The sequence below is a fragment of the Mytilus californianus genome, unplaced genomic scaffold, assembly GCF_021869535.1.
Source record: "Mytilus californianus isolate M0D057914Y unplaced genomic scaffold, xbMytCali1.0.p SCAF_3, whole genome shotgun sequence".
Taxonomy (NCBI): Eukaryota; Metazoa; Mollusca; class Bivalvia; order Mytilida; family Mytilidae; genus Mytilus; species Mytilus californianus.
In genome coordinates, this window is record NW_026262679.1 from 62,449,369 (window position 1) to 62,466,055 (window position 16,687).

The 16,687-nt window shown below is 31.6% G+C and overlaps 1 protein-coding gene across 8 annotated transcripts in view; it reads right to left on the reverse strand.

The window, feature by feature from the left end:
- The window catches only part of LOC127733148 (GRAM domain-containing protein 2B-like), a 97,772-nt gene that overhangs the window by 53,556 nt on the left and 27,529 nt on the right, over positions 1 to 16,687 (reverse strand). The window contains exons 1-2 of one of the 8 annotated variants that reach the window (XM_052242483.1): positions 15,830 to 15,951; positions 15,122 to 15,295 (exon numbers count right to left, since the gene is read on the reverse strand). The exons of 4 other annotated variants lie outside the window; for them this stretch is intronic. Coding sequence is in view for 1 of the 4 variants with exons in the window: in XM_052242479.1 (XP_052098439.1) it covers positions 15,830 to 15,842 (13 nt within the window). In the remaining 3 variants the exon portion in view is untranslated. Of the gene's footprint in view, positions 1 to 11,009; positions 11,157 to 15,121; positions 15,296 to 15,829; positions 15,953 to 16,687 lie in introns of those variants that run through there. 3 more of the 8 variants (XM_052242479.1, XM_052242486.1, XM_052242485.1) reach the window with 3 other exon arrangements.

Consider the following 16,687-nt stretch of genomic DNA (forward strand, 5'->3'; position numbering starts at 1 on the left):
ATGTAGAATAAACAAACACACAGCAATACACACAGTAAAACTCAGTTTAAAAGAAGTCCGAGTCGGATGTCAGAATAGGTAACAAAAGAGACTAAGCAAAATGACAATGATACATAAATTAAGGACTACTAGCAGTTACTGACATACCAGCTCCACACCTCAATTAAACTGATTGAAAGATTATGTCTTCATCATATGAAAATCAAGCACAATCCTTCCCGTTAGGTGTTTAGTATCATACCATCATAAAACATATGAGAAGAACATAACCCGTAACAAAGTTTGTTTATAAAAAATGGATGTGCACTTGAAAACAGACAACAAATGTGAGCTTACATATGGATGCAGCTACTGCTACAGTACAAAATACCTTAAGTAAAACATTTAGATTCCTACCTGCAAAACATTTGACATTCAATAACATACAGTCATATGACAACAATTTCTGATTAGATTCAATCATTGACTATCTGGAAATAATTCAGAATTCAATTTTTTGTAAGAAATTAGGTCAACAAATATACATAATGTTTAAAAGTATGCAAGCTGTCTATTAATATTTTAAAACAGGATCTTTACTGGTTAGATTTAGAAAAAAATCCAATAAAACTGCTGCTATAGAAATGGATTAAAAGTTTTATATTTTCTTTAATTTACATAATTAAATGTAAATATGTGTATTTTTTTTTTATATGAAAATCTAATACTGCAATTCTATCTAATTCCAATCTAACTAATTGTTATAAAGATTCTAATCAGATTCCTTGCTTTGCTTACCAATGTCACTCCTTTTCAAATCTGTAACGTTCTTGTGGTTTATATATGTAACATTAACAACAAGTAATTTCAAAAACTTGACTTTGTTGAGGCAAAACAAAAATTGCCATTTAAGGCTATAACTCCTTAATGGGTCATCCAACATTCTTATTTCAGCCATTCCTTCTTATTTCCAAATCAATTTGCTTCGCTTTATAATAATTCCACATTTTTCCACAACCTCAATATGTATGAAATATTTACAACAAGGCCCTAATGCAAACGGAAACATTAATCAATCAAAAGATCTCCAGCATGTTTCCACCTACAGCAACTCTATACAGAACCAGTTTCTCAGGACATCAATAATTCAATCTATACATGTCATACATACAAAATTACAATGTCCTCAACTTCAATAAAAATTAGTAATTTATCTCCTCTGATTGATCACCACATAAAACCAACAGATTTCCAGGGAAATAACAAAACTTTTATCCCTAAGTGCTGACCATTGAAAACTTTGTCCTATATACCACTTAAATAGGAAACAATACTGAAATATGTATTTCCATTGTTATTTATGAAGTATGAGCCATTTCCTTTTTGTACTACAGGAATTCATGTTGTGATTTCAACATAAATTGTCATTAACATAGAATTATAGAATTATCAGCTTCAATCTACATTACAAAAATATCTAGAAAGGCAGTGATTAAAAAGACAATGGGTCATTGTAGAAATTATTATAGAAGTTCTCAATTTCAATGGGTCATTAATTCTCAAAGATTTATGTATCTATGATGAGTTTATTCTAAGCCAATTTTTTTGTTTTCTTGCCAATGGGACAGTTTCCCCATGAATAAGACTTTCGATATATTCCCCATTTCCATTCTCAATTTTATTTCAATACCTTGTTCCTCTCATCAAAGTCACTACAAAAAGTATATACCAACAGTATCATTGCACTGTCAATGCACTATCATGCATCTGTAAAAAAGTTGCCTAAAAGATATGTAAAAGGCTTAAATCCTAATTGTCAGACCTTTTCAATTTTGTTACGTTTTTGTGGTTTATATATGTGACCTTGGCATCTTAACAAGGAAATACAAAAAAACTGTGTTCCAATTGACAAAATATGAATACAAGACGCTATGAGATATTACAAATATCGTCAATGTTACAGTATCCTAACAATAGATAAGTGTCAGTTTACAATAAGATAAAATTCATCAGAAGGAATTGACAAATATGGTATTGTTTACAACATAAAATTTACTCTGATTACAACAAACTTGTGCACCTTGAAAAGTTTTAAGATATGGCAGGACCTAGATATATAAAGGTTATATGCATCTTGTGTTTGAAGAAAATGAACAATTTTTTTAATTTTTGAGATTCCATTATTTTTCATGGCTACAGAATTTGGTAAAATAATATAGGTGAATAAATTTTTCAGCGTCCTCTAAAAATTGCTTAAACAAATGCCCCCCTTTTAGTATATCATTTTATTCTGGTATCACCTAAGTTGAACAAAGGTATACAGAAAAACATATTAATTTACATTACATTGCATTGTACATTTGTTGAGGAAGCATTAAATATGAGTTATTTTACAACGGTATGATCAGTATAGCCGACAGGTTATCATCAGAGAGAATCCAGTTTGTCATTTATAATTCTAATGAATTGGCACAATTTTTGAAGTTTAGATTTCTGTTTTTGGTTCATAATAGCATTAAATTTTAAAACATTACAGTTCGTTAGGTATTTCTTGTCAATAAGTAGTGTTCTATCTGTCAGGAGACTGCTGCATTCCATTACATAGTGGTATTCGTCACCTATAGCAACTCTGCACAAAGGACACTTTCTCTGTTCTCGGGGAATGTTTTGCCATCTACCGTTTTCAATCGGCAGTTTATGGTTCATTGTCCTAAACCGCGACATTGTTATTACATCTTTATCATCAAGTACGTTAAGGTAGTGTTCGAAATTATGTGATGTCTTGAATAGGCGATAATTCAGGGTTTTAGGGGAATCGTTTACCTTTCCTGACCATGACTGTGTAAACTGATCTTCTAGTCTTTGTTTAATTATCGATTTAATGTTAGGTGATGTGTTTTGGAATGACCATCAGTCAGAGAATCCACAATTGTCTAGAATACTTTTAATCTTGTCTAACGATCGCGATCGAAATGTTGTTTCTTGTGCCAACTTGAAAAGGTATCTAAACATTACAGCAGCGAGCTTACTTTCTTTACCGGTAATTAATTTTGTCCAATAAGATACAATTCTAGTTTTTATATCTATTTCTAGGGGATACCGACCCAGTTCTCCATAAATGAAGTCGTTTTGAGTAGATGGCTTAAGATGTAAAAGTAGCTTAAAAAATTTAGTTTGAACTCTTTCTAGTATATCTATGTTTTCGTAACCCCATATTTCGCATCCATATAGCAGGATAGGTTTTACCAGTAAGTCAAATAAATCTACGTGGCATTTAATTGATAAATTGTGAATTCTTCCCTTCCTTAAAACTTCGTACATTGCACTTATTGCTTTGTCCTTTAGATGTTGTTTGCATTGTTTAAAGCTGCCTGTTTTGCTGAAAATAATTCCTAAGTAGTTAAAGTTTTTACAGTTTCAATATGATGATTGTTGAATCGGAAAAGTGGAGGGTTTGTCGTTCTTCCTTTTGAAAAAATTAAGATCTTAGTTTTAGCAACATTTACTCGCATCTTCCAGGTTTCGCAATACTTTTTAAATTTGTTAAGTGCATGTTGCAGTTGGTCAGGTGATTCTGCCATGATTACAGTGTCATCTGCGTAGAGAATTATGAATAGTTTCATTAAAGTTCCAAGTTTTTCTTCTATATCTTTACTTATTGTGTTCAAACCTAAAACATTTTCCGAGATGAGATAGTCTTCTAGGTCATTCAAGTATAAAGAAAACAAAAACGGTGACAGATTTTCTCCTTGTCTGACACCGATTTCACAAGCGAACGGTTCACAAATTTGTCCATTATAGCTCAAGCTGGATTTAATATTCTGGTACATGCTAAAAATAGTATTAAACATTTTCCCCTTTATATTGTTGTTCGACATTTTAAACCATAAGAAATTACGATTAACCGTATCGAAGGCCTTTTCAAAATCTACAAATGCGCAAAACAGTTTCTTTTTTGAGTGTTGTAAAACTTCAATTAGAGAGTTCAGGAGAAACGCGCAATCAATTGTTGAGTATTTTTCTCGGAAACCATTTTGATTTTCTTTAAGAAGAGAAGTTTGTTCTGAGAATTTTTTAAGGCGGTCATTTAAAACCGCTGTAAAGACTTTTCCGAAACAGCTCACAATAGTTATTGGTCTATAATTTTTGGGGTTGCGTTTGTCACCTTTGTTTTTGTAGACAGGTTTTATCATTCCTTTGACCCATTGTTTTGGGATTTTTCCGGAGTCGAAAACTAGGTTGAAAATTTTCACATATATGTCTTTAAGAACATGAGCGGATGTTTTTAAATATTCATTAATCAGTTTGTCTTCGGCGCATGCTTTGTTATTTTTCAGATTTTTCAGCGCTTTAAGAATTTCATGTTTTGTAATTCTGCTATTTAACTCATCGTTTATTTCTTCGTGGGCAATATTACTTTCAATTTGTTGTTCTTCTGTATCATCTCGCTGATCACTGTTTAACTCTTTGAAATATGAGACCAATTTGTCGAAATCAATCTTAGGCTGAGCTGTACTTTTGTTTTCATTAAGAAGTCGCCAAAATTCCATAGCATCCTTTTGCTTTAGATCATCCATTTTCTTTCGGAAATCGCTTCTGTACTTTTTATGAGCTTTGTTCATTGTATTTTTATATCTCTTCTCGGCATCTGAAACAAGTGCTCTGTGGAACGGCGACTTATTTTTATTTCGTTTCATCTTACGGAATTCTGACCTAGCGGCTTTACAGTCATGGTCAAACCATGGTTTATTTTTTCTATTTTCTGACTTCTTTTCTGCACTGACTTTAAACCCAAAAGTTTTTCCCGCTGAATTAATTAGCACTTTGCCTATTTTACTGATTATCATATCTACTGTTTCTTGCGTCACTACTGTTGTGCCATCAATTTCAGAATTAATATTTTCTATTTCTGTAAGGTTCAAGCATTCTACGAATTTGTGTGATTTTTCATTAGTCCAATTATTAATTTTTTGTTCACTTGTTCTAGTATCATCGCTACATTTGATGCTAACTTCTTGATCTGTTTGTTTCAGCGATATCTCGATTGGGGAATGAACATCTGAATAGAGACTTGAAAAATCAAGTACTTTAAAATCGGTAAAATTTTGAATAAGTTCTGCGCTGCATAGGCAATAATCAACAACGCTTGAATTACGGCATGTGAACCTCCCATCTATGTCACCTAGAGTTCTCCCATTCATGATGAAGAAGTTATTTCCCTTGCAAAATTCTAGAAGTTGATTTCCAAACCTATTCTTGTTTTTATCTCTACTGTTCCTCTTGCGAGAGAAGTCATACTGGTCTAAATTGCAAACAGCATTTATTTGTATATTTTCGATATCTACGACATGAGATTCACTATCGGGAACAAATATAAAATCATCCTCGGACCCGGTTCTTGCGTTAAAATCACCAACAAGTAAACATTTTGAAAACCTATGTGATAGTTCAAAGAATTCCATCTCAATTTCGTTTATTGCATCAATGGATGAATATGAAGTATATTCAGGGGGGATGTAAATAATTCCCAAAAGAATGTCATCTGATCTATTTATTACTTTCGATATTTTACACCACAAAACAAATTTACTTTCAGTTTTGATATATTCAATATTATCTTTGAGATGATTTTTGTACGCTACAGCTAAACCCCCCGACCTTCTTTTGCCAATTTTATTTCTGTTTTTATAAATCAATTCATATCCCTGTAATTGTATATCATCAATATCGTCTAGTTTTGTTTCTACAATGCCAGCAATATCCGTTTTATACAGCAGTTCCGTAAATTCAGGATATTTGAGTTTTGATTTAATTCCACAACAATTAATACAAGTAAGATTTAAATAATTTAACTGATCATTCTGATTTTTCGAGGACTCTCTCGACCCGTCCTACATCCGTGTGGTTATGGTTTCCTCATTAATGGCGTCATTGTTTCCAGATTCCTGTCGGGACCTTTTAAAAGGGCGTTCATTTACAGTTTTGCTTCTATACGAATTTTGTTGGGCTTGACGTAGTAGAACATCTCTAAATTCAGTGCCGTTTGGTTTTGTGTCGACTGATACGTGCGGTTTCCCATTGATATATAATTTATCTCTTACCAGTTTTACTTTTTTACCCTCATTCTTGGCCTTCTTCATTACAGGGTAGAGTTCTTTCCGTTTTCTTTCAATTTCAATCGGGAATTGTTCGCTTATCCCAAATTGTTTCCCTTTCAACTTGAGAATAAAATTGAGAATGGAAATGGGGAATGTGTCAAAGAGACAACAACCCGACCATAGAACAGACAACAGCAGAAGGTCACCAACAGGTCTTCAATGCAGCGAGAAATTCCCGCACCCGGAGGCGTCCTTCAGCTGGCCCCTAAACAAATATATATACTAGTTCAGTGATAATGAACGCCATATTTTTAAGTACATCTTCAAGCTCGTCTCTGCGGATAAATTTGGCTACAATAGGACAGGCTCCGTTTAGTCCGGGTTTTCCAAATCGATGAACGCTACCGAGATTTACTTTATACGGTATTTCAAGTTCGTTTATTAAAAAGTTCTGAATTTTCAATTGGCACGACTCTTCCAGCTGAAACGCTAACCCAGGGAATACTAGATTATCGCTCATGCTTCTGCATTTTAGATCTAACACTTCGGCTTTTAATTCCTTAATGGCCATGTTTGAGAATGTTCCATTATCCTCCCCTATCGTCTCCATCCTGTCTTTTATCTGAGATATCTCTTCAACATTTGCTGAATATATGTCAACCATAGTATGAACGATCTGACCCATATTTTCTACACTTTCTTCGACTTTTCTATTGCGTTCTTGAATTTCGACAATTGTTTCCTCATTTGTCTGTACTCTTGTAGACAAATTTGACAGGCCTTCCTTTATACCATCGATTTTCTGTACTTCTTTCTCTATTTTCTCGATCCTATCCGTTAGAACTCGTAGCGACTTCAGGATTTCCATAAGGATAACTCTAGCATCTTTGTCTTATAAGAGGTTTCCCGATAGTTCATCGTCGGTTTGTTGAGTATTTGCGGCCATTTTGACGTTGCTTTGGTAATCCGATTGTTCTCAATTGTTCCGGTGTATAGTGATGTTATGACTATAGATACAAATTCCTTCTTGTTTTGTCTAAGTTTTTGGTAGAAAACTGTTTTAAGAGAATATGGCCAAATGAATCACATTAAGATCAGAGTTAATATCAAACGAAATCTTCTTACCGTTTTAAATTGTATATTTTAGTTGTTCGGCTGATTATAGTCAATCTTGTAGCGATTTTGTTCAAGAGCAAATTTTGCGTGCTGCTTCCTCAGCAACGTACCGGAAGTTGTATCAAGTGAGCAGTTTTAACCTTAAAAATATATTGCAATTTTCATAATAAACAGCTTTTAATTACACTGAGATGATTTTACTGATTAATTGAGAGCCCCAAATCTGACATGTTAAAATTCATGTTTATCTATCGTTTCCTAATTTTCCATTTTAGTTCAATCCATAAACAAAATGTTAGTATATTTTTCCAAAAAATCATTCTTTAAAATCTAACTAGAAGTAAATCCTAAAACTGATAATTTTTAACATTACAAAAAAAGAAATGATTAAAATCCATATACTATGGATTCATTATTATTTGTGAGGTACCAATTTTCATTGATTTCATGGGTACTAGTTTTCGTGGTTAAAGGAATGCATTGATAATTGATGAATGCATTTGTAGAGGTGCTTCCCTTTTCTTAGTAAATACTTAACCACCCCTCAATTAGCTGCACTAGTAAAATACTCCTGTAGCTCAGTTGGTAGAGCCCTGATTTTTTATCTGAAATGTTTACTTATTTTTACACATCCCCTGGACCAAGGAAACCACAACCTTTTTGAAAATGAGTTGTCTTTGGGTCTATCAACTCTTTTAAAGCTAAACAAAGGAAGCCAGCTTCATACATTGGCCTTTCTGATATCAATTAAAACAATTTACTACGGTGTTAAATTGATAACCTTTAAGAATAAGTTAATTCAAAGGATCAATGAGTTCACATGGATTGTATCTAAATTTACAGGCTCTATAAACAACATCACCCTAAAACTTAGGATGTGATATCTCCTTTATGATAAGAATTTACCAGTAAATCATAAATAACATTCTTTGAAATCTATATTGCAACAACAGACATGGTCACCTTATTTCTCATCATACCTCATCTACTTATTTTTATATGGGCATAGTGAACAAGTTTCATTTTTTAAAGTACAGTACCTTTTTTATGTTGTTCTTTTTCTGTTATCATCCATGACTTTATTTTTCTGAGTCTACACAATTTTTTACAACCATGCCTCATCTTAGGTCAAACAAGATCCATCAAGATTATCAATGTCATCAAAATGAAACCCCAATGAAATGTTGGATAAATGTACTATTTCACATCAATTATCCATCAAGAAATATTGTATTTCATCAGATCAATGAACAATTGATAAATAAGTAATAAGAAATAACTAATTAATAGCAAAACATATAATTAAATAGATACTTTAAATCCCAACAGAACACTTTGTCACCTAATGTAACATTAATTAGTAATGACAGACCTTAGAGGTGTAATATGGTCATTTCAATTAATATAGTCTAATCATTTACATTGAATGATTAATGATTTGATATTGTTAACTAGATATGGGCAATGCCACCCCCTTTCTGCTCTGCCATATGTATGAGTATAGTTCCACATATTTTAGATTTGACAGACAGTGATGTTGGCATACAACTTGAAATTGTTATGCTGTCTGTAAGACACTAATGATGCCCCCGCCTGACCAAAAAAAAAGTCCAACTACCTGTCATTTTCAGAATATTTAAAAGAAATCAAAATTCTGTGGCCATGCACACATCCATTATGTGTATGAACATCCTACAAAATATTAAAGCTGTATCTGCAAAACTGTAGTAGGAGATAGCCAGACAAACTATGATCTCTTTATGCAGCTTGTACCAAAAAAATGACTATGTCCAACTACCTGTCATTTTCAGAATACTTAAAAGAAATCAAAATCCTGTAACTATGCACACCTCCATTGTGTGTATGAACATCCTACAAAATATCAAAGCTGTATCTCCAAAACTGTAGGAGGAGATAGCCGGACAAACCATGATCTCTTTATGCAGCTAGTACCAAAAAAATGACTAAGTCCAACTGCCTGTCATTTTCAGAATATTTAAAATAAATCAAAATCCTTTTGCCATGCACACCTTCATTGTGTGTATCAACATCCTACAAAATATTAAAGTTGTACTTCCAAAACTGTAGGAGGAGATAGCCTAACAAACAATGTATCCTAATCCCGAAGACGGACAAACGAACGGACAGACAGATGGACAGGGGTAAATTAATATGCCCCTTGACATTTTGTCGCGTGGGCATAAAAATGTGTAAAAAAATCATTTTCTGTTATTGTAAGATCTGAACAATAATTACATGCCCAATGATTATAATTCACTTGAGTTCTTCGTCTTACCTGCAATATGCGGCGTAAAGCAATCACCAATCAATCAATCAATCAATCTTACCTTCAAATTCCACAAAAATTTGTTAACCTAGCTAACTCTGATAATTTTTGTCAAAAACTAAAAAAAGTTGACTCTTTTGTTATATTATTGTAATAATTAAACCATTTTTTAACAATGTGTTCCCTATGGTAATTTTGAAACAAGTATTTTGTTATAGTAAATGTGTATTTCATAATCCAACTTATACAGAGAGAGGTACAGTTTATGACCACATCAGCCATTCAATTGTCCTTAGCAGTACCATTTGATCAAATGTTAATGAAAGATCATTGACAAGATGATTTCCATTCATATTTAAATTAGTTTGTGAATATAATTTTGGCAGTCAATACATTCACTCCATCACCATTTATTTACCATGTTAAAGGTTTCAAACATTATACCTAAAGCAAAAACTTCTATCCTATATAGAATAAATGGGGAATGTGTCCATGGGACACAGATGATGCCCATGCTTGCATATAACGTTATAAAGGGACATAACTCAAGAACAGTAAAAGTGACAATACCCAAATTTGTATTTGATCTGAGTTTTGTGGTAATAATCATTGTGTATAAGTTTCATAGCATTTGGTTGACTGAGGCAAACTTAAGTTAGAGAACAAAAACGAAAAATTCAGCAATTTTTCCATTTGTAAAGGGGCATAACTCTAGAAGAGTAAAAGTGAAGCCACCAGAATTCAAATTTGATCTGTGTTTTGTGGTAAAAAGCATTGTGTATAAGTTTCATAACATTTGGTTTAGGCAAACTAAAGTTAGAGAACGAAAACGAAAAAAATCTGCAATTTTTCCATTTGTAAAGGGCATAACTCTAGAAGGGAAAAGTGACGCCACCAAAATTCTAACCTGATCTGTGTTTTGTGGTAATAAGCAATGTGTATAAGTTTCATAACATTTGGTAGAGGCAAACTAAAGTTAGAGAACAGAAACCAATTTTGAGACCTACAGACGGACATAAAGACTGTAATAAAAATATACATATCTTCTTATATCTTTATAAAGCACAAAATCAATAGGCAACTTATCAAAAAAAATAATAATCTGATTTTCAATAATTCATTTTTGAAGAATTAAAGCACTCAAACAAAATATACAAAAATATCATATAAATCTGTGATACTGTTAGTTTGAGTTAAGATTAAAAGACTTTCAAAAATGACCCAGGTGCAAAATAAATTCAAATACAAATTGGCCTTACCACTTTGTTTAAAATATTTAAAACTAACACATTTAGCTACAACAACAATTTTCTTGCAAAAATAAATCACTTGCTACACTTAAACATGTCAAATTTGTTTCAATATAAAAATAAGGAGATGTGGTATGATTGCCAATGAGACAGCTATCCACCAAAGATCAAATGAAGTAAACATAAGCAGTGTTGTCAAGACATAATTCTTATAATTTTATCAACAGAATCAAATCTATACAATGTTCTCCTAATTATTGTACATATAACACAGCTTACCATAAGCGAAAGAAACTAATCATGTGTTTGTCTACACAGAATCAATTCACTCTTCCATTTACTCTTAAATCACATTTCATTTAATCCTTGATTTTCTGGAAGTCTTCTGATTTAGTTCTGACCCGTCAGAATGAAGTACTAGTTTTTAAACCTATAGAACTTATTGGTAACGGCTGTGTCTATTTAATAATAATCTGATCCTATGGCTTTTTGTTTGACCAAAAGAATCAATTGACATATAAAAAATAAACGAAGGCCATTTAAATATTAATAAGTTTAGAAATGAAACCACTGAGGTGAAACAAAATCATCTTTAAATCAGTAATGTTAATTAGAGTTCAGCTTGAGACCATTTTTAGATTTTAAAGATCTCTTTTTGGGATCTCAAAAATATTGACAAATCAAGATTGAATCCTCTTAGTAATCAAGGTTGTTATGAAACATCAATCAATTGACCTTAGAGACACCAAAACAGTCTCTAACAGGAAGCTCTAAATACTGACCTTTTAAATGTCTGTGCAGGTCAATTACATGAAATTCTCCTAAATAATGAAATAGTGTGGGAGGTTTTGACCTTAACAACCATCAAGGTAAACAAACAATCTGAAAAGCCTTAATTAGGTTACAATGCAAACAAAGAAACAAAAGCTAAGATTTCAAAAATTACCTCAAATAACCAAGGGTTAACAATATTGCTGTTAAGGAAGATCAAAAATGAATACTGTTACCATCTCTATACTGTCAAGTTGTTGTTTTTCGCTGAGTTTCAATTTTCTGATTTCTAGGGCCAAACCAACACATGAGGCTCTATTTTCTTGTATTTCTTCTTCGTGTTTGTGATCTTTGTGTATATTTGTCCTGATTTTTCCTCAATCAAGAAATCATTAGAAATAAACTCCTCAAGAAAATTTCCCACAACAGTAGTTAGACATTAACTTCTAGAACCTACCTTTTGTATAAATGTTTGTTTTCCACCCTAATATGCATGAAATATTAGCCAATCGACAGTAATATGCATGAAATATTAGCCAATCGACAGTAATATGCATGAAATATTAGCCAATCGACAGTAATATGCATGAAATATTAGCCAATCGACAGTAAGAAAGCAACAATTCATCAATCAATCTATTAAGTACCTTTGTACTAACAGAATCGTTATTTCATTGTAAAGTATATCATATATATTCTAATAAATAAAATGATCCTGAATGATCAGTCTTATGTCAAATTCTGGAGTTTGACAAATTTTGTCAACACAAACATCTTCAATAATTTTTCTAATGTAAACACCACACATTATGGATTTAGAAAAAAGCAAGAAATAACCTCAATGTTAGTTTTCAATAAAATGCATGTCACCTGCATAATTTAAATTTCTGGTAAGTTACTTAAATATTTGTTTCTAATACTGAAAAGCCACGTAATCTTAGAAATCTATATATCGAAAACAACAGGATGTACACGAGGTAAACTCCGTGTATTAAAAGCTGTGAATTTCAAATTTGATTTGATTCTGTTGCACATTTTAATGGGGGGATGCAAATAAGAAATGTGTGCCACTCTGAACCAAATTGAACAAGTTGAACTGTGAGCAATTACTCATTGATGATACCACACTTGAAATGTTTGGTAAACAGGAATTTGCAAGAGCAATGGATGTAAAAACACATCAAAAGGTATAGCATGCTCATGCACATAAATGTTGATACCAATCAAATCAGATTGAGCCATATATAGTTCATTAATTTATTCTCTCTCACCCCAAAATAGCCAATCTCTGCACAAAGAATGAGAAAATTGAAAACAATCCTTTAAACCTTGTAAGGTCTTTCACTCATTTCCTAGACATCTTCAAATAGTTAATAGTAACCTTCATAACCTTTTGACTTTAGTTTTATTAAAATAAATCAAACAATCTAACAGAAATTACACAGACAAATTTTTTTTTAGGTTTTAATGAATTTCAAACCAATCACTATCAAACTGACATAATTTCTGAATTTCTAGAAAATAAAATTTATCCTTGAAAAGGTTAATCATAGGATGAAAACCAACTTCACATTGATTCTGGTTTTAAAATAGTTGCAAAAGTCAGAAAAGGTTCAGTTTTATGGGTTTATGGGTTGAATTTCATCCAAATGAAAACAAAATGCCAATTTCCTTCATAATGATATCCTCGTATTATGGGTTTTTGTGCTATCAAGAATGCATTGTGACGTCACAATTTCCATTGAAAAAGCATACATAGTACGAATTCATATGACGTATGAAAACATATGATCTGACCATACTTCTGGACATTTACAATTGGACATAATACCATACTAATCAAACATGATTTATAATGGAAACCTAACAATAATTATTGATAACAACACTGCTGCTCATAGGAGAATGAATTTGATAATACAATTTTCAAGTTCATTTCTTCAATGGATCTAGCATTATATTTACTTTAAAAGTTATCATTTAAACAACCTGTAGTTCATATATATTAAAAAAAACTTACAGTAAAAAGTTCTTTAAATGACTGACGAAAATTCAGAAAAAATATTTCATTAGAAATATATACAACTTTTAAATACATTTTAAAGATGAAAAGCAAAACCTGTTTTCCCGAATTTTTATAAGGCCAGACTGTATTTTTATTTGAAGGGTTCATGTTTTTTCATTTTTTCCTTTCCACCATAGGTAAAATGTTCTTTTCTAATAGTACCAATTTTCAGCTTTTATGACTCAATCTCGCATTACTAGCTATCAATTAAATTCCCTATCTAAATTACTTTTACTGCTTTCTGTGACCAACCTTTATAGACATAGTTTTTTTAACTTTCTACATTCTAATTCTTAGAATAACTTATAGGTTTTGAGTTAACTTTTCTAAATTAAGATACACATAAATTTAAATGTCTTCATATGCCAAAAACTAAAGAGTCTAGTTGCTGCCTTTCATATTAAAATAATGTGACAAAAATTTGATTTTATATATAATTCCTCAGGATACTGAAAGGGTCTGGTTGCTAGCTGTAACATTTCAAGTCAAATGTCCAATACGATAAACATATCAAATTAATTTGGCCAACAGGGTTGAAAATAAAAATGGAAAGATGAAAACTTTGAATCTGCCACTGCTTAGGGGAAACGTTTATACATTGTTGAAAACCGTAATTATATCAGTCAAAATATGTTATGTAATCCTTATACCGGTACTATCTTCCTGCAATCATTGACTTGCTTGCAGATGCATGCAGAAAATTACATTATCATCTACTAGCTTGGCGTAAGCATCTTGCAATAAAAAATTAAGTTTTGTTTGCAGAATTTTTGCCGCAAGCTTGTGACGAGCATAATGTTAGTCTTGCATGCAAGCAGTTGGCTTGAAGAAAGTGTCACAATCATCTGCTATCGTGCAGGGAGCATCTTGCAATCATAAAAATATGATGTTTGCTTGCAGCTTGCATGCAACAAGCTAGTGATGAGCATTCTGCAAGTATGCAGTTTGGTGTGGGTAGATACATGTCTTGCTATCTCATGTTCATGTTCCATCCATATTCCTATTTTTCATAGCATTGTGATTGTATTTATAAAACAAGATTATAGAATTCCAGTGAAAAACACAAACTTTAAATTAAATTTTATCAATGTTTTCATTGCAGTTTAATTCTAAACCCATTTTCACAGAGTCAATAAATCTATTATTTACAATAATTTTAACAATAGCAAGCAAATAGCTGATAATCCAGATATCTTGTAGAAGAGTAAATTGATTTTTTGAAATAAATCGAAAATAAATTCACATACCCCTTCAATTTGAATAGAATTTTGAATCAAAACAATTTAATACCTAAATTTTATTAGTTTTCCGAAAGTGTAATACTATAATTTAAAATTCAATTTAAAAAAGTTTGCTTCTAATATTATTTTTTTGTACACAGATGACCATGGATATTTTTCAATTGTCATAGCAACTATCTTGTCCACTTTTCCTAATTTAAGATAATTTAAGGCATCACTGGATGCCATTTACCACTAGATTTTTACTTGAAATAAGCAACACAGCAGGTGCTATAATGGGGAGCAGGAACTAAAGCTAAAGAACCTGTCTTTACCCCTGGTTTGTGTTGAAGTTTATTTTGTTCAACATTTTCTGTGTAGTGTTTTCAAATTGTGAACTGTTGTCTTTCGTCTGTTTACTTTTGGTCATGATGCAGTCTGTTTTACATTGATATTTGGTTTTTGTTTGCCCCGTTTGTATCTTCTCAGGAGTACTTCAGGGCAATTACCTACATCAACGTCGTGAAAAGAAAAAAATATGTAATTTTTATAAAACACCTTAACTTTATTTTTTTTGCCAAGTATGATTAAAATTGCAGTCTGCAGTTTAGAGATGACAATTTTATGTTTAAAGTTAAAAGATGACAGCAGAAGCATAACAAATGCAAATAATGGCCATATCTAAGGTAACACGAGACTGATTGTTTGTGCCAGGTTAGCTAAAAAGATCAGTCTGCATAAATTTTAAAGCATGAAGGAGTATTATCAAATAGTACATAAAGCAATAAATAAATGGTAAAGCATTTTAATATCAGACTATATAACAAACACAGCTTTTATGTCAACTAGCAGTTAAAACCAAAGTATCCTTTTCCTCATTTGATGTATTTTTAGATAAACCCCGGCAAATCAATCTCACATGAATGGAACATGTCCTAAATAGAAAATATAACATGCATAACAATGCATATTACCATAAACAATTCAAATTTTCATCTGACATTATTAAATTATTATTTACAAATATCAAAATAAATAGTTACCCTTATTGAGCATAGGTTGTCCACTAACCTTCTCAACCTCATCAGGTTTTATCTTTTACCTGACTTAACACTCAATTGAATTTTCTTCCTGCTTCAATGGAAAATGGAAAGGGAAGTTACTCTGAAACTTTATATATTCATTTCTATTAAAAGTTGCACTGGAAATTGTGTGAGATAACATTTTTAATAGCATAGGCCTAAAATAATTTTTGGGGGAAATTCTATAAAATTTTTACACCTTCTGAAAAAAAAATAACATAAAGATATTCAATTACAAAAATAATTGTGCTAATTTTTTTTTCCATATTGAGGGGAACTGGTAATTCTAGATAATTTACCTCGATCAAAGTACATCCACTTGCCAAGAAGCAAGCAATTCCCAAAGACAATTACGATATTAAAAAAATAATAGAAAGATCTATTTTGATATACAGAAATGTCTATAGATTTACAAGTCGGTTCATTCTAAATGTTCTATGTCTATAAATGTTTTATCATGACATTTATTCCAACATCGATTTTATTTACAAATCAAAATTCCTAAGGGAACAAATATTTCCAAAGCTTTATGGCCATATTATAGACACATTATATATTCACTCAGTATATATGTCATAAAATAATCCTAACATATAAAGATTACTAAATAAAATTGAAAGAAGTATATTTGTTTTTGAATTGATCTTTCCAGACATAAAAATTGCTGATGTCAATATACAATATAAGTTTTAAAAACCATCAGGAATAATGTCAGTTGTAGTCTTATGTCGTATCTTAACATTTGTTGTTATTAGGAGAGTTTGGTGTTGTTTCATTCACAAGTTTTGGGAATGATTAAGGGTGTGGTGATTTATTGTA